This window comes from Balaenoptera ricei, chromosome 2 (genome assembly GCF_028023285.1).
Source record: "Balaenoptera ricei isolate mBalRic1 chromosome 2, mBalRic1.hap2, whole genome shotgun sequence".
NCBI classification, from domain to species: domain Eukaryota; kingdom Metazoa; phylum Chordata; class Mammalia; order Artiodactyla; family Balaenopteridae; genus Balaenoptera; species Balaenoptera ricei.
Window position 1 is genome coordinate 4825879 of NC_082640.1, and position 19665 is coordinate 4845543.

A 19665-nucleotide genomic window follows, 5' to 3' on the forward strand; every position below is an offset into this window, starting at 1 on the left:
TCTGTGCCTCAACCCTCACTCTACACCATCTTTTGCCAACCTTCCTTCTCTGTTATGGAATACAGGGAATTGACCGCAATGAAATCTTTCACACACGATGGAAGCTGCACAGCTTCAGAACAGATAGCAACTCTAGAATGACTTTTCACAAAAAATAAGGAATATCCTCATCGCCCAGGAACTATGCCCCTGACGCTTTCTTAATTCCTGTGGCATAGTTGTAATCATGACACTAGAAAGAAATAAGTTAATAAATAAAACTGTTTAGATGCAGAACTTAATTTTCGTATTCAAAATATACAGTAACACTGTATATTAAAAACCTAAAGAAAGTAACAATAATAATATCACTTAGGTAAGTCTTAGTTTGATTTCTGACATAACATCACTAACTTGCTAGATCCTTCCACTGGGTCCTAGAGAGATTGGGTCTTGTACATGTCAGTATCATTTCCAAAGCCCAGCAGGTTTTTACACACAGCAAGTATTCAACAGAATGAACAGAAGAGAATCATATTCAATCACAATTTATCAATCATGTCAAGTCGCACATGTTTCCAGCATCTTACCAAGTTACTGTTCAGGGCGATCCACACAGGTTCATTCAGGGTTTGCATCTGCATCCATGCAAATGCATTACTATAGGGATGTAGAATGCTAGCAATCAGGGAAGTGTGAAGCTTGCAATAATCATCTGCTTCATGCCACTGCAGCTTTAATTTCATGAGTGAATAGCTACTTTCACCGTATTTAATAAAGCCATCTGTTGGAATTGTTGTTGGAGAACTAGGCAAGGAAGGGTCTGGAATAAAAAAGTATTTCCATTAATATTAAACATTACCTGAGTGCCATCAGTACATGACTTCTATACCTCATACATCCTAAAAAGAATCTGAACAGCACAATTCAAACCGTCAGGTGTTAAACATATTTTCATGAGCCATTTCACACCAGAACACACAGTTCTATTTTTTAATCAGTATGCCTGATTGAATTAAGTCATTTCCAAACTCTATTTAGAATATTAAGGTAAATACAGGATCAAGTTTCTAAACTATAAAATCAAAAAGACTTGCAAATACTATGAGATCTAGTATCTGGATGAAAGACACGCCACAGTTTAATCCCACAAATTAAAGAACATCTATCATCCTGTCAACACGAATCTTTTTTTTTTTTCCATATTGGTCAAATTTTAAGGTCAAGAACAGTCTTCCTCTCCTTCCCTTCCCCCCGGACCCTGTTCCATTCCACCCATGAATTTGCATCTATTTGTATCTATTTGACTTCACCTGTGAATCACGTACCTTCAAGAAATTGGTTTATGCTCTGGAATGAAGCCATATAACAGTTCCCACTTCATTTAACCTTGATCTCAGGATCAAGCTTTAATCTTATGATGATTTCCCATGTGAACACCATATCTTATCCAAACTGAAGCCTTTGCAAGCTGGCGTCACTCTGGTTTTCTGATCTTTCCTCCTCAATCTCTCAGCATGCGTTTCTAATAACTACTCTAGACCTACCCATACTTTGGGCCACTTACTGTCAAGACCCAAAAAAATCTTGTTTCTGGGCGCCTTATAGCTGATGCCTTAGGGCAGAACAGAGGTCAGCGGATGACAGCCAGAGGGTGAAATCTGGCCTGTTGTCTGTTTTTGTAGCCCATGAGTTTTTAAATGGTTGGGGAAAAACAAACAATGAAAAATATTTTGTGACATGTAAACAATACATGAAATTCAAATCTGTGTCCATAAATAAAGTTTCAGTGGAACTCGGCCATGCTCATTTGTTTACGTACTGTCTATGATTGTCTGTGATCACAGCAGAGTTAAGTCATTGCAACAAAAACTTTATGGTCTACAAAGCCTGCAATATTTATAATCTGTCTCTTACAGAAAAAGGTTGCCAACCCCTGGTCTAGGGTCCTAGATGTCCCTGCCTACCGATGCTGTCTTGGCCAATTCTCCAACCTGTTCCACTGTACACCAACCCAACCCACCATGTGCCTTGTTCTGTCACTCCAAGAATGCCAAACTTTCTTTTGAAGACTCTGGTAAGGCAACAATTTTAATTCAGCAAGGAGGGCAGCCTTCCCTTTCTTCTGCTGTTGCTGCCACCGTGTGTTGATAGAATAGCATTAAACCAAGAGACCCAGCCCCGGATCCTTCCATGTTACAGCCGGTAGGAAGTAGAGTCTCATCATTTCCCAGCTTGGAGACAGCTGGGTTTGTCTTAACAACACGGGAAAAGTTTTGGACTGCTGAAAGTGGCCAATGAAGCCTGAGATAAAGCTTTAAGAAGCTTCACCAAAGGCTATATGCAGCCAGGAAATTGGCTCATTTATCCAATTAGCTTGTTTATTAAAACACTCATAGAAAAAATTATAAGGAAAAACTGAATTACTGAGAGGTTATTTTCAGGTGGTTAGATTATGGGTAATTTTTTCTCTTTATGCTTTTCTGTATTTTCTAAAATTTCATCAAGGGACATGTGTTTCATCAAGGGGTTGTTTTTAAGTGTTTTATATTCATATATATTCATTCATGTTTTTATTTACATATCTTTACATATTTACATGAATTCATATATATTCATTCATACATACTCATATATATGAATAAAAACAACACTGTTTTATTTTTTATTTATTTAATTTTATTCTTTTGGCCACGCTGCACAGATTGCGGGATCTTAGTTCCCCAACCAGAGATCAAACCCAGGCCCTGGCAGTGAAAGCCCTGAGTCCTAACCACTGGACCACCAGGGACTGCCTGAAAACAACACTGTTTTAAAAAAATACTGAACACACATTCTTTGTTGAAATTTTAGAAAATATAGAAAAGCATAAAAATGAGAAAAAAATTACTTAGAATCTAACCACCTCAATATTTTAGTGTTTCCTCATAACTGTTATATATAGAGAGATATATATAGATGTATAGACATATTATATATAATATAAATGCAAATATATATACATAGAGAGAGAGCATTAGAAAGAGACAGTTTTTGACAAATGAAGAAAAATACAATAGTACAATGAAGGAACTAAAGGTCTTAATCCCACGATGCAAACATATCCACTATTCCTACTTTGATGCCTTTCCATGGCCTTCTTGTTCTTTTTTTTTAAGGGGGTTCAAAGTGTTTTTTGCATCATCAGTAGTCTATAAAATTTCATATTCTGCCTTTTGCACGTTAACACGGTCAACCTTTCCTGAAACCTAAGGTCATTAAAAATTGTCAAAATATTTTTTGTCAGCAGCAAATATTCTATCCCTTGCGTTTACAGGAAGAAGAAAAAGAATTTTAAACAAGTTTAGGAATCATCATTCCCTCCTGGAAGGGGAATCCTTTCTTTCCCCAAAGATTGGAAGCACAGATGCATTACCAGTGGCCTAAGATTCTGGTGCTCGAAGGGTGTAGCAGAGAGAGAAAGGCGGCATGGCCTGGACCTTCTTTTGGATCAATAGGAGGTTAGAATTCCTGCAGGACTTTGCAGTCATCTGAAAATATCTTCAGTGATTTTCAGTCATTGTCATGAATTGATATCAGTTCCCTGATTCCCCAGGAAGTATAGAAAAATTTGTTAGATCCGGGAGATCATGTAGCTTCTAATTCAAGCTCCTCTGAGAGTCCTGCTTAGGGTGACCGCAACCCACCTCATCTTCAACCCTCATCTCTAATCTATCTTTTATTTTCTGAACCTCTTCTTATGTAGCCAAACGTTTCTATTCTAATTTCACTCGAAACTAAAATGCACATGACCATAATCTTGATTCTTGGTCGATATCCACATATCTGTTTTATTTTCATTGCACCATAGTTAGGCTTCCTAAGATGAAAAAAGGACCACAAATAAGACATCTACATTTTTAGAGACACAGAATACATAACAAGTAATGAGGTATATAGGGTGTTTTGGGGCAATGGTTCTCAAATTACACAAATTGAAGTGAGGTATCCTTACTCTGACATTTTTTTTTTTAAGGTAGAGGTAAGCAAACATCCCAAATTTCTAACAAAATTAGAAAAAGTTTCAACCTCTAGTTTCATCTGTGCAAACTTTCTGGTAATGGATGAGGGGGCACATTCATGAATAAATTACAGAAAATATCCTTTTTGTCTGTCACAGGCATCCATGGATGAAAGAGAGAATCAAATAAACATGTTGATGGGGAATTCCCTGGCGGTCCAGTGGTTAAGACTCTGCGCTTCCACTGCAGGGGGCGCAGGTTCGATCCTTCATCGGGGAACTAATATCCCACATGCCACACGGCACAGCCCCAAAAAAATTTTAATTATTTAATTAAAAAAAATTTTTAAAAACAACGCGTTGATGTGCAAGGGAAGGGTCACTGTTTTAAAAGCAAACTTAATTTTTTAAGAGCAGTTTCAGGCTCACAGCAAAATTGAGAAGAATGTCACTTTTTAAAAAGTACGGAAAAACCCCACCTCTTACAGCCCAGCGAGGTCCGGTAGGACTTACCGGGAAGTGTCTGGCATATGTAACCTCGCTTACTGTCACAGGTGTCATCCATCCATTTTCCTGCATCCCTTGACTTCCCTCCGATAATAAGAACACAGTCAGCCTGTATATTCATGGAGAAGAAAAAAAAAGCCAAACGTGGATCGATAATTATTTAAACCAATTCATTAATAAGCAAAAAAAAAAAAAAATCCTTTATCCCTAACCTCCAACTTTTAGGATAGTCCTAATTCATTTACAGCATGTTCAATTCATCCCTACTTTCCACGCTACTGGCCAACTTCCATGCAGATCCCTCACTGAACCCTTGCCATTTTAATTGAAAATTAAGCAGAGTTGGATAAATTTTGGCGCTGGTTCTGAGAAACGTTGCTGTCAGAAATCTCATTAATTCCCTGAAAGCTACCACAGCTTTCACCAGGGCCAGAGCCGTCTTCTCAGCCTCCAGCCTCAGGATCCCATGAGCCTCAACTATCAGGAACCCCTAACCGTACATTTCAAAGATTCTCTGCTCAGCCCCATCTCCCTTCTTAGCTATTCTTACCTTTCATTATCCTGGCTCAGCATCTCCGCTCTAAACCAGGAAACCTACACAGAACAAGCATGTTTCCACTACACAATGCATGTGAGCATTTCTCTCCCACTCTCTTTATCAAACTATATTTAACCCTCTTCATTTTACAAGTCCTGAAATTGTAACAACACAATATACGTGTTTTGATTCCAGTTTTGTGGAATACAAACTTTATATTTTTACACACGCTAAGAAAAAAATTTAGGAATAAAACCAACAAAACTGTGGGGTTTTTTTTCCTGGAAGGTGAGTTTACACATATTGTTTGTTTCTGTTGTTTCTCCTTTTCATTATGTTCTAAAAACAAAAAACTTGCGCAACAATGAATTTTTTTGTTTTAAATGAAATTTACCACTCATCCACGAAATCTTTCTAAGCAGACCTTATCTCACGCCAGTCTACTTTTCAGCCCTCATTTATGTAATAAGGATTGAAAGAATTTCTCCCCAGAAAGTCACTTACCCACAACCAGAATATATCTACCCTACACATAGCTACCAAATTAATTATCATAAATATGCCACCTTGATGAGATGGTTTTTCTGCTCAAACCTTTTTTTTTTGCTGCCTATCTGACAAAGTCCAAACTCTTTCTTAGGGCATCTAAATTTCTCTGAATTCTGCTTTCCACGTTCTAAAGTTGACGCCTACTTCTTTTCTGCATGAAACTCCTACTATATCTAAAGCTCTTAATTCCGCCCAAACCCATCTTGTGCTTTTTTCTTAAAGACTTTATTCACCTTTCCCACTTAACGCGACCTTCCCCATCCTCTTGCCATGATCCCCTAATCATGATGTTTTAAACTTCTTGGGAAGAAGACCCACAGCTGATTCTTCTTCACATGCCTTCTTTCCATCAAATGAAGAGCTCCACAGATACGTGCTGCCTGATTAGATCACTACATCCCATAGTAAGTTTCTTTCCTCCTAACTACTATCATGCTTTATAGCTGATCTTCTCATTACACACTTTCATTTTGTTCCTGTCGTCTTTCTTGTAGAAGACTTGGGGTCTAGCTTAGGTATAAGCTTCTTCAAGGTAAGAATAAAATCTTATGTGCCTTCATGTATTCCACAATGCCTAGTATGGTGTTTAACACCGATTAGTTGGCTTCAATGATATAAGATTAAAAATAGTGAAATAAAGAAGCAATTGTCATGTACCAGAATGTTCATTGCAGCTCTGTTTACAATAGCCAGGACATGGAAGCAACCTAAGTGTCCATCAACAGATGAATGGATAAAGAAGATGCGGCACATATGTACAATGGAATATTACTCAGCCATAAAAAGAAACAAAATTGAGTTATTTGTAGTGAGGTGGATGGACCTAGAGTCTGTCATACAGAGTGAAGTAAGTCAGAAAGAGAAAAACAAATACTGTATGCTAACACATATATATGGAATCTAAAAAAAAAAAAAAATGGTCATGAAGAACCTAGGGGCAGGACGGGAATAAAGACACAGACCTACTAGAGAATGGACTTGAGAACACAGGGAGGGGGAAGGGTAAGCTGGGACGAAGTGGGAGAGTGGCATTGACATGTATACACTACCAAATGTAAAATAGATAGCTAGTGAGAAGCAGCCGCACAGCACAGGGAGATCAGCTCGGTGCTTTGTGACCACCTAGAGGGGTGGGATAGGGAGGGTGGGAGGGAGACGCAAGAGAGAGGAGATATAGGGATACATGTATATGTATAGCTGATTCACTTTGTTATACAGCAGAAACTAACACACCATTGTAAAGCAATTATACTACAATAAAGATGTTAAAATAATTAATTAATTAATTAAAAAAAATTTTTTTTAAATTTTAAAGAAAAGAAGCAAGTGTCTGTCTTTTAGGTTAATGCACTTAGCACCTAGCAGAGTGTTTGACACATAGTAAGCACTCTGCAAACAGTAGCTCAATCATGATGATGATGATGGCGACAATAACTTTAGAAGCAGTAGGAGCTTGCAGAACTACACCCCAAATACTACAACAGTTTCAAGAGTTTAGGGGCAGCTGATGAACATTGCTAACTCTGGGTTCAAGTGCACATGCTGAGTACAACATGCGCCCATACTGGAGCTGGCCTTCCCTGTTCCTCACTACTACCACCATCTAGGTCCTCCCACCCCCAACCCAAAAACGAAGAGTTCTTAACTGAACGTATACCCCTTCCCTCAAGGCTGGCTCAGTCTGAAACGGTTAAAATGTGCAAGAATGAATCAGATCGAGGAGTACTCTGGCAGAATTTTTCACAGAAGATTAATCACTAATATGTTGACATGAAGCCAACCGAGAGTGGAGGGAGAGGTGACCTGAAAGTGATACTTACATCTTCATAAGAAAGACTGCTCCTCCTCCCACCAGGGTAACCTTTCCCCCAGTTTGTGTAATGAACTCCTCGTCCATCCGTCCAGAGGAAGGTGTGCTCTGAATTGACATCATTCAGCCCGGTCCAGGTGTTAAAAGTGGAGTTCTTCATATGATATGTAAGGAATGCTGAAAGAAAGTTTCACAAGATAATTGTGAACTTTGAGGGGAAAGACTCCAATATCAAAGATACTCAGAATACATTAATTTACAAGTACCAAGCCTGTGATCAATGTCTTTATTATCATTTAAAAGCACTTACCATGAAAACAAACACATTCTAACCTGAGCAGCATGTTATCACTTCCGCTTTGGACTTTGAAAAGTTCCTCATAATAAGAGTCTAGGTTTTACCTGGGTCACTGCAGATAGTTGCACAGGCTGTGCCCTACCCAAGGACACTGGGGCGCTGGGGAGGCTGAAGTCCACCCTATGCCCCACTCTCCTTTTTATACACCCAGATCTGGGTTGTGGCTGCCTATGATCCTGCAGGAAGAGGCACATTTTTCTGATTCACGCCCGGTCATCCTGTGAGTGAGCAGGTGTCCTGTGTCTATAGATAAGATAACCTGATTATACTGGGCTGGCCAAAAAGTTCGTTCGGGTTCTTCCATAAGATGTTATGGAAGAACCCGAACGAACTTTTTGGCCAACATAATAATAACGAGGGGCCAAAGAGAGCTCTTGATCTTAAAAAAGTTCTGAAACTAAAAACTATTTGTCAAAACGAAAAAGCATTAGGCTGTCAAATGATCACCACCTTGGACTGCCAAACCAAAAGAGCTACCCAACTGGAACTCCTCTGGGGCAGCCAGTTCCTAGGGGTCAGCGGCCATCCACGTCCACTGCGCATGCTTGGACCCAGGCGGCATCCTGGTGCTAAGTGCTCACATCACTGGGAGAGAAATTCAGAGAAGGCAGGACAAATATGGCCTCTTGCTTCTTTATCAATTCTGTGGCAGAGAGGATGGTGGCAAATATCCAGAAACTGCAAAAGGCTTAAATGTACACGTTCCCCATCCGTTCTCCAGCAGCCCATCCCCATGCCTGCCACACCACGGCAGCTGCCTTCTGAGGCCAGCAACCTCACCTGCCAGGAGCTGTGGACACCAAGGACACTAGATGGACACCGAGTGAATGAGCACGGACTCTACAGGACAATTTCCAAACTCTGCTTAAACACGACTCCTGAATGCAAATAGGAAACCAAATGACTAAGCACTTGGGTTACTAATAGAAAATGTAAAATAGAAAGAAGGCCACAGAGATTATCTGTTTATTCATGAACAAACAGTTCCGCAGAAGGGTCATTGCTGCGTGCTTACTCTTTGGCAGAGTAATAGACGCCACTACACTGCTCAGAGATTTGCTTATTTCTCAATTAACTCAAAGTAAAAAAGAAAAGAAAAGAAAAGAAATTTCTTATAATATTTTTCAGAAAGAAAAGAGCATGGGTAGATATTTACTTTGTTTTCTTATTTATTTCCTAAATAAGATCATAACTCTTGCCATATCCCCAACTTGAAATGAAATGTGGAAAAGCTCTACCTGCCAATATTTCAACACTGACTTGTTTTCTGCCAAGAACCACAAAAAGAATTCAACAGTGTGTGCCTGTGTTGCCAGGAATAATGTTAGTTTATCTGAAAATTGTTCCCTTCTGCACATCTCTATGACCCAGGTTCTAATTTTGTTATGGTAAGAATCAGCTCTTTGTGGTTAAGAGAGGGAATCAATTATTGTGTTTCTCTGCTGGGTAGCTAAGCCCAGAATGTGGTAGACCAGTCAGAGAAATGTGAGTATTATATTCCTGAATTTTTTTTATTGTGTGCTATGGTTTGACACTTTTCTTCCAGTGTCTGGCAAGCTGCTGAACTTGTCAAAGGTTCTCAGTGAAAGCTTGGTTGATTTACTGTAGAACGTGTTCCAAGAAAGCACATGGTAGCATTTAGGGAGTGAAATTAACATTTAGGAGAGTGCCACACAGCGTTCCAAGGTCTCTCTTCTTTCTTATCTTTTTTGAGGTATATCATTTTTTTCCAGTAAATGATTTTGGAAGTCAAAGAACCTCAGAACCAAAAGGGAACTTAGAAATCATCCAGTCTACATCTTTCCCCAACGACATCACATAAATTCCTACACACAACAAATATGTATTGAGCAACTTCCATGCTACATACCAATCAACATATGTGACTCTGCAGCACCCATTTCAGTACTTTCCAACAAAAGCATTTTCACAGCCCTTTAAAAAAACTCACGAAGCATCCCATCCAATTAGTTCTAATTGTTAGAATAACCTCCTAATTTTGAGCCTAAATTTATTTCCCTGTAACTGCCACTCATGGGTTCTAAGTCTTCCTTCTTGAGTGGGACGATCCTTCAAAGTTCACATCCTCTTTCCCAGGCTGTGAAACCTAGAGTCTTTCAAACCGTCCTCACTCGCTGCTGGCTGTGGTTTCCAAACCTTCATCAGTTTAGCTGCTGTCGTCTGAAAGGCCCGCAGTTGGTCAACATCATTTTTAAAGTAACTAATTTAACCTAATATCTACTTCAAGTAAGGTGGCCCCAAAAAGACCATGTGAAAGGGGTCAAGTACCTTTCTCTTGACCACAATATAATGAATTTTACAACTTGCTATATGGAGATGGTGTGTTTCTTTTTTTTTTTTTTCTTTTTTTTTTTTTTTTTTTTTTTTTAATTAATTTATTAATTTTATTATTTATGGCTGTGCTGGGTCTTCGTTTCTGTGCGAGGGCTTTCTCTAGTTGGCGGCAAGCGGGGGCCACTCTTCATCGCGGTGCGCGGGCCTCTCACTATCGCGGCCTCTCTTGTTGCGGAGCACGGGCTCCAGACGCGCAGGCTCAGCAATTGTGGCTCACGGGCCCAGTTGCTCCGCGGCATGTGGGATCTTCCCAGACCAGGGCTCGAACCCGTGTCCTCTGCATTGGCAGGCAGACTCTCAACCACTGCGCCACCAGGGAAGCCCCGATGGTGTGTTTCTTCATCCTGTTCTTCAAAGCTCTGGCTTATCCCTATGTTTTATCAAATTTTTTTTCTCAATTTGTTCCAAGTTCATATTGAAAAATTAGTTTTATTGCATTATAAATTCTATATCAAGTGACAAGAAGAGCAGTACATGGAAAATGAGCAATTTTTAATTTTATTCCTGGAAATACTCTTCTTCTTTGACTCTTTGGTGAGAAAACTGGTTTGGCAGAAACAGATGGAATTGAAGCTGGAAGACCCAGTTTGATTCCCAGTCCTACCCCTTACCCTCTAAGCTCCCTGATCTAAGTCTCCCTGAACACATTTCCTCATTCACAAGGGACTAATGATTCCTGCTTCACAGACTTGTTATGAAAATGGAAAGGCAATTTACATGTAAAACGCTCAGCATAAGGCCTACAACTAGTAAAATAGCTCCCAATATGTGCTTGCTTTCCCTTCCTAGTCTTTACTCTGGAACACCAAAAAGTCATTTACTATAAGCAACATGCTACCATTTTAGGGAAAAAAGTTACATATTTATTCGCATCACTGACTGTACAACGGCCCACACACCTTGCTCTTTTTCACTGTGTATGGACGCCAGATTTCCTCCAAATCCTATGCAAGCTTTTCGTGCCTCTTGCCAATTTTTTCTTTCTTCTTCAACAAATCCAAAGATTTTGAAACACTCGGATGGAAGGAGAAAAAAATCATAGGGATTACGTAAAGATAACAGTATTGCTCTAAAGAAATCAAAATGATCCATGAAGATTAGAGCTAAATATACATTTGCTCACAACCAAATAGAAATGCAAAAAATTGTTAGTTTTATTACCCATCAGCTTTCTTTGCAAAGTTTTTTCTCCCTTGGGACAAAGGGCACAACTATTTGGGTAATACCGTCAAGTCTACTATCAATTCCCACAGAGAATTTAACATGGAATTTCCAGGTATTCTTGCCTAAAATTTTTTAAAGTGACGAGGCAAGCAAACATTAACTTGAAGCTGAAAGATTTGCATTGCCACTCTCCACACTAGTCAGCGACATGACTACAACTAAGTTTTCTTAGTACCTTGTAATTATAAAAATTCCAACCTTCCTTACAACCTCCTGGGACTGAGGGTGTGGTAGGGAGAGCCGTGGCATTGATACTACTGTTATGGCGTTGACAAATGAAGGCATTTGGAGAACCACAGTTAATGTCATTCCAGAACCCTGACAAAGAACAGAATAGTTAAATTAGATTTACATGCTTAAAAACACTGTTTTTTAAAAACACTTTTTTTAAAAAACACCTTTGTATTGAAGTACAGTTGATTTACAATGTTGTGTTAGTTTTGGGTGTAAAGCACAGTGACTCAGTTATATATATCAGATTCTTTTCCATTATAGGTTATTACAAGATATTGAATACAGTTTTCCGTGCCATACAGTAGGTCCTTGTGGTTTATCTATTGTATATACAGGAGTTAAAAACACTTGTAAAAATGTATTTAGTTTATAATAGCCAAGACATGGAAGCAACCTAAATGTCCATCAACAGAGGAGTGGATAAAGCAGTTGTGGTACATGTATACAATGGAATATTACTCAGCCACGAAAAAGAATAAAATAATGCCACTTGCAGCAACCTGGATGGACCTAGAGACTGTCATACTGAGTAAAATAAGTCAGGCAGAGAAAGAGAAATATCATATGATACTGCTTATATGCAGAATCTAAAAAAAAAATGATACAAACAAACTTATTTACAAAACAGAAACAGACTCACAGACTTAGAAAATGAACTTATGGTTACCAGGGGGGAAGGGGGAGGGGGATAGTTAGCGAGTTTGGTATTGATATGTACACACTGCTATATTTAAAATAAATAACCAACAAGGAAAAAAAAGATAATAAAAAGCTTACCCCCCAAAAAAATAAAAAATAAAAATGTGTTTATATTTTATAAGGATTCTCAAAAATGGTTTATACTACAAACATCATTTTTACACAAGAGACAAGAAAGATCTATGTGACACCCTTTTGCGCTTTCACTTAAACAAATAATAGTTCAACTTCATAGAGAGTTTACTATGAGCAAAGCACATACCAGATGTTGCAGGTTATTATCTAAATAGCCAGTAATTGCTAATAATAATAATCTAATAAACTTTATATATGAAGCACTTGCTTAGTGTTTTCGATATATTATTTCCTTAATCTTCTCGACAACTGATACATTCTGTTATTATTCCCATTTTACAGATAAAGACATAGAGATAAAGGAGATAGATAAACATTCTGGATATTTTCCTCATTCAGAACATGAAAAAATGTTTCATAAAATGAGAAGATGTGAGAAGATTGTGTCATTTAATTAGAGTAAATGTTAAGCATCCATTCTCCTTACAAATTGAACAGTTATGTTGCTAAAATTAGAATTCTCCTTCATTCTCTCTCCTTTTCTTGTCTGATTTAAGCACACAACTTGCTACTTTTAGCCTAAGGATGTAGCAAATGACACATGACACCACAAGGCAGATTCAAGGAGATTGTGATCTTGTCTACCTGAATTTGAATACATGGTTACACAGTTTTCATCATCATTTGCAAAATTGGGTTCACCTGTGGCCCAAGCCACATAATCCACTTTGCTTCCGTCCATCCAACTGGAAAAGAAAATTCAGCCATTTAGCAAAAATCCAATCAGAAGAGTTGGCTACAGCCTAGTGGTGGGAACAGGCAAGTCAATCAAGATGAAGACAGCACAGCATCCGAAGCAAAGAGAAGAGAGGTTTCTAGAGACAGCAGCAGGAAACCCCCAAAGGTCATCGGTGTTCCCCGGGGCACTGAGATCTCCTGCAGTAACTGGATGCCTGGCTAGTCTGCCTTCTTTTCCCTCCCTGCAAGAAGTACTTTTAGTCTTGATGTGAGAGAAGAAATGGAGATCCCAGTTACCCTGGAAGTGGACCAGAAGTAAACATCCTCCCATAGGACTTCTTAGGCATGAGTCCCACAAAACAAAACCACCCACAGAGAGACGGAGAATACAGAGTTTCTCATTGGGCCTGTTCTCTGATTTTCATGTTTACTCTGGTTTCTCCTAAGGTAGGTGAGCCAATACTCATTTTCATAAATTACGGAAATTCGGGGGCCGTTCGTTAGCTGGAAGGAGACCAGGAGATCATCGAATTCGACCCTCTCATTTGGGGGATGGTTAAAATGGATGCTTGTCCAAAGGAGCATCAAACATTTCTGATCTTTAAAAATAATGAGGGTGAGTTTGGGTCCTTCCTGCCAAAAATGGCAATAGCGGTCACATGGAACATATGTGGTTAATACATCTACGCAGGAGCCAGGAAGACATACTTGCTCTTCAAACTTAGAAGAATGTGGGTACTAATGAACAAGGAAAGAAACCCCCCAAAATGTACTAATTTCCTCCCTCCTGCAGCTTTTGCTGGCCCCTGAACCTAATGAAAAACAGTACAGTCATTCCTTTGAAGGGAAAGCATTTCAGGCAGTTGAAAGAATACTTCAAAGCAGTGCTCCGAAAGCAGCAAGTGGGGCAACATGAAAGGCCCCTTTGGTTCTAGGCACCAAGGACAGTCCAAATGGGAATAATTTTTCAAATAAATTCAATATTCATATCTGTATAATACATCTTCCTAACAGACGATTTACTAACAGTTGATGACCTCCTGAAACAAAGGGAGGTGACATTTTGCAAAATTCAATCAGAGTCTGAGTTGTTTGAGATTTATAATGTCAAAATATTTAACAGGATTTTTAAAAATTGGTTTTTGTTTTTAAGATGTTTTGTAGACTGAGAGCCCAGCAGGATTTTTTTTACATTCATTCAGCAGAACCAAAGTCTGAAAATCACTTTTTGTTGCCCATCAGAGCACTGTCCTAAGCAAAGTTGTTTTATTTTGATTTACTCACGTAAATTTTTTATCCAAGCTGATCAATAAACCAATAAAATATGCTGGCTGTGCATCATTCCTGTTTACCTAGAACATGGAAGTTTACATATAGTTCAATCTGTACTTACATGATAAGCAAATTCTTAAATAAAACCTACAGATTAATGAGGCAGGCTATTTGGGGACTTTTCTAAGGAGGCATTCAGACAGAAACTTTGTTGTATATTCAATGGTTTTCATAGAAATAAAAGGAAAAATATGCACATTATATAACAACATGCATTTATATAGCAAATACCTTAAGACATTCTCTGTAACATCAGATGCCATTAGTAATTAGACACTATTAAAGATGTTCTTTAAAACAAAGTAGCCATTTGGGATTATGTATCTAAGGAAAGACTTCTCCACCCACATATATACTGGTGCAATATTAGGAAATATCTTGAGAATTTCAAACCATGGTATATCTACGAAGATGGAGATAAGTCATGCTACACTGCAATACCTTTGTGATCAAATGAATTTTTATTCTTTCGTTACTGTTGAACTTATTTTTTTCCTTCTCTCCCTCTTACCTCCTTTCTGGAAAACAATAAAGATGCCATGAAGATTTTTAAAGAGAAAGATCAAGCCAAGGACGCTTGGAAAAAAACCAATTATACCTTCACTGTTAGCTGACAATTTTGGTACAACTAAAAAAGAGTTTTATATGAATAATCAAGCTGTACTATCTATTAACCAAGAATCTGGTTACGATTAAGACATAAATTATAATCAACTTGCACTAAACACAAAGGGTCCAGGATTGATATATAACAACTAGTTAAGAATGAGAATTTTTGAAAATCAAATTAGTGAACTCAAAGCCATCAAGTCTGGATTCTCCCAAAGCCCAGGCTAAACACTGTTTCTGGGTTCTCTGATTCTCCACTGAATACTCCAGCAATCAGGTCATTCACTTCTGCGATGGCCAATACCCAGCACCCCTGCCCTGACACTCACATGTTTACCCCTGACCTTAGGAGGTTCAAATTCAGCACATAATTGGAAATTGCACCATGGGGTAGCAATCGTAGACATTGTCTTTGCTTAGCACATGTCACTGTTCCATTCTTAAATTAATCATATTCTTACATATTTCCATAGAAACTTCTTTTCGCTTTCACTTCGGATAGAAACAAGATCACCAAAATTCTTCTTGCAAAATTCTCGTGCCTTGTCCATGGTTTCCTTCTCTTTGCTAAAATAATACTGGTAGTCTTTGTAAATAGCCCACCCATCATCAGTGACTGGCGGATCTGAAAAATTAGTGAAAAAAAGGTGATGAATTTTATTTAGACAAATTCAAGAATCTGGTATGTGTGCTACACAAAAGTGAAAAGAGCAGAGTAGCCCTATCCGAGGTACCTGCAACTCTGGGAGCTCAGAAGGAGCAGGATGTTGATGCCAATACAGACTGAATTACCTGAATCCAAATATCTACCTTCCACTAACTCTGTACAAACGAGTTACCTTTCTTCTCAGCTAAGTTCCATGTATCATTATTGGGTAAAAGAACTCCCAATGTTACAATCATCAATAGGAGCTGGAATGATTGACATACATGCACCCATGATGTTTTAGGTTCAAAGAGTGGAAACTGTGAGAAAGCAGCTTTGATCTTAATCTAACAAAGAACTTGTAAAAGATGGACTTGGGTGCTTCAATGTGTAATTGAAGAACCAAGGAATTCAGGGACCAGGAGGGCTTCAAAGGCTTTTTCCCAACTATGGAATTCTATGGTTCCATGCTATAGTAGGCTGAGTAAAAGCCCCAAAGATGCCCAGGTCTTAATCTCTGGAATCTGTGACTGTTATACGGAAAAACGTACTTTGTAGATGTGATTAAGTTAAGAACCTTCAGATGGAGAGATTACCCTAAATTATCTGGGCAGGCCCTAAATGTAAATCCTAAGTATCCTTACAGAGGGAGATGTGAGTACAGAAGAAGGTGGTGATGTGACAAACGAAGGAAGATGCTACACTGCTGGTTTTGAAGATAAAGGGAGGGGCCATGAACCAACAAATGCAAGGAATGCAGCTCTAGAAGCTTGTGACAAGGAAGTAGATTCACCCTTAGAGGCTCTGGAGGGAGCATGGTCCTGCCTATCCCTTGACTTCAGCCCAGGGAAACTGAGCTCACATTTCTGACCTCCAGAACTGTAAGGGAATAAATGTGTGTAGCTTTAAGCCACCAAGTTTGTGGTAATTTGTTACAGCAGCCATAGCAAACGAAGACATGAGGGCCTTGGATTTGATTCATGAAAGCTGAGAAGTGATATTAACATGCCTTATGTTTGTGCATGGAAGTATCTGTCTGGAGGAGTAGATCCAAACTTTCATGAGATTCTCGAAGATATTAAGAACCTCTTCTCTCCACCTTCTTAGGGTAAGGTTTTTTGTTTGTTTTTGTTTTTGTTTGTTTGTTTTTCCATTGAGAAAGGAAAGAGGAAGAAAAGGAATCTATTTTCTATTTCTATCAATATAGAAATCAGGAAAAAAGGAAACACCTACTGTCTTGAGGAGCTGGGGTTGGCTCAGGCTTTGGTGTTTGTCCTGGAAAACAAAAGAAAATTAGGTATAAACAGTGCTTGAACTTGTGCTATTACATATCCTTCTTGTTTCACTATTTTCACGGGTCAATAGAGCTAAAAACTTCACTGTTCTCTCTTTCTCTTCCTCCCTCCCAATCTTCAATTCTCCTATCAGTTGTGGGGAAGAAGAATAAAGAGAAACAGAATTAGGAGTTAAGAGTTAAACAGATCAGGTCCAACAATACCACCAGAAATTGGAAGACAGTTTTTTAGGCCCAAAAAGTAACATCATAAAAAAGAAAGAAAAGAACATGAGTTTTGGAATCAGAAAGTCTAAGTTCAAATCCCCGTTTGGGGTTTAAATGTCTGACCCTTAACTTTCTCAACTGCAAAAAGGAGTTAGTCACATATGTAAAGAGATGGGGTAAAATATGAGAGTTACTTGTATTTAGAAAGTGCTCAATAGATGTTAGTTTTACAGTGGTGCATCTTTTAATGAGCTGTGAAAGTACTTCAATTTTCATTATTTGAAACCATTAAATACGAACTATTTATTTACAAAATATAGTTTCTTCAAAAAACTTATTGTTGGGGCTTCCCTGGTGGCACAGTGATTAAGAATCCACCTGCCGATGCAGGGGACACGGGTTCGAGCCCTGGTCCGGGAAGATCCCACATGCCGCGGAGCAACTAAGCCCGTGCGCCACAATTACTGAGCCTACGCTCTAGAGCCTGCGTGCCACAACTACTGAGCCTGTGCTCTAGAGCCCGCGAGCCACAACTACTGAGCCCGCAAGCCACAACTACTGAGCCCACACACCACAACTACTGAAGTCCGTGCGCCTAGAGCCCATGCTCCGCAACAAGAGAAGCCACTGCAATGAGAAGCCCGCGCACTGCAACGAAGAGTAGCCCCTGCTCGCAGCAACTAGAGAAAGCCCGCATGCAGCAACGAAGACCCAACGCAGCCAAAAATAAATTAAAAAGAAAAAAACACTTATTCTTACTAAATGTTTGTTTTATGAAACATTACATAAAATAGTTTTCTTTCCAAGCAGTTACTAATACTTGGACTTTGCTGGAATCCGATAAAAGGACTCAAGTTACGTAGCTTTTGGTTTAATGAATTTAACATCTGTAAGAACAGAGCTACTAATAATACAAAAGAAAATTAGTCTTTGGTAGCTAAGAGACTTTTAAAGAAAAACTGGCCACTATTTATTCCTCCATTCTGAAAACACTGTAAACACTCCTCTAAGCAAGAGTAAGGAAAATAAGCAGACAGACAGCAGGAGAGCAACACAGTATCTTTAGCGATGGAGCTGGAACAGTAGCCAAGGATCCCCGACAGCAGGGGGCGACGTGGTCCCATTTATCTGCCCACAGAGGAGGAAGTGATACATATTTTGGTTCAAGGGTGGACCTGTTTGTTTATCTGAAAAGAATCTGACTTGGACACGTGGAACTTTCTGAGTCACGAATCATGACGGATAAGTATGCATTGATCATTTGGAGCCATCAATAACATGGTGGGTCTTACAGCATCAGGGGCCTCAAAATGGTGCCAGTTCTTTGATTGAACATTTCCTTGAGAAATCCATAAGCAGCATATTCAGACTGAGGGAGACTTTCACCTATTGGATGACTAACGTGGGTCAGAGGGTGAAAATGCCCAAACGGAAACTGCACCCTCGTTCCTCTGCTTACAGAGTAGAACGCCCACCCAGTACCATGCTTATAGGACCTGAGCAGGAACTGCAGCTCGTGGGAGTTATTTTGGAGGACGTGACTCTGGTCCAGGATTCCCGGGTGGCCTTTTGATCTTCTGTTCCTTTGGAACGTTTATCTGTGCTCAGCGACTTCATTCTTATCCTGTGAAATGATGGCCCCTGCCAATTCCCTTATTTTGTTATTTTGTTTGTTTGGTTCCGCAGATAAAGGGAAGATATTGGGATCACTGGAGGTTAGTTCTCCAATCTGAGATAAAGGAGAGGACAGATCATCATACCTTTTCGTATCTGGCAAATCCAGTTGTTAAGATGTTCACAGTTAATATCGTTCCAGGACATACCAGGGTCACCTTTCAACTCACCACAATACTCAACATTTTGATAATTATTAGGTTCTCCATAAGCCCAATTTTCATATGAAACCTATGTTAGAAACATTACATTACAACCATTAGCCATTTTTATCAGGCCAATGCCAATCAACCATCCAAACACAAAAGGAAAGATGTTTACATTTTTTAATTGCTTCAGTTTTTTTTCACAATAGGTTTGCTTTGCAAACAAGTTTTATGAACACAGCTGGGAAAGAAATAGCTTTCATTATATGTAAACTTTTGAAGTCAAATAGAGTATGCTATTAAGTATTATAAAATTTTCTTTCCCCCGTATTAAATAAAATGGATCCAGGGCCATGAAAGTGGAATTTGTATGCAGGAAAAACCTGGCAAAAAGTTCCACTTCTCAGTATTGGGAGTTCCTCAATTTATAACTCATTCTTAAGGGATAATATTTCATTGTGATACTGGAAACTTGCCTTTTACTAGAGGGGTAGGAGAGAGAAATATAATTAGTTCTCCTTACAAAAGAAAAGACTTATGAAATGTTACTAAGGAAGCTACCAAACGTTGCCAAAGTGAACAGTGGAAATAAATGGAGGGCTGGGATTAGGTCCTCTACCGAGTTCTCAGAGTGGAATCATAGCCCACAAGGTTTTAGAATAAGCATCATGATCTATTTTCCAGAGATCTA

At 39.0% G+C, this 19665-nt stretch overlaps 1 protein-coding gene across 1 annotated transcript in view; it reads right to left on the reverse strand.

Annotated features, from left to right (window-relative positions):
- The window catches only part of MRC1 (mannose receptor C-type 1), an 88968-nt gene that overhangs the window by 12048 nt on the left and 57255 nt on the right, over positions 1-19665 (reverse strand). The window contains exons 15-24 of the mRNA XM_059915265.1: positions 18915-19059; positions 16887-16928; positions 15469-15632; positions 14351-14418; positions 12974-13074; positions 11496-11638; positions 10996-11110; positions 7394-7560; positions 4493-4595; positions 570-802 (exon numbers count right to left, since the gene is read on the reverse strand). Of these exons, the coding sequence (XP_059771248.1) occupies positions 570-802; positions 4493-4595; positions 7394-7560; positions 10996-11110; positions 11496-11638; positions 12974-13074; positions 14351-14418; positions 15469-15632; positions 16887-16928; positions 18915-19059 (1281 nt within the window). The remainder of the gene's footprint in view (positions 1-569; positions 803-4492; positions 4596-7393; positions 7561-10995; positions 11111-11495; positions 11639-12973; positions 13075-14350; positions 14419-15468; positions 15633-16886; positions 16929-18914; positions 19060-19665) is intronic.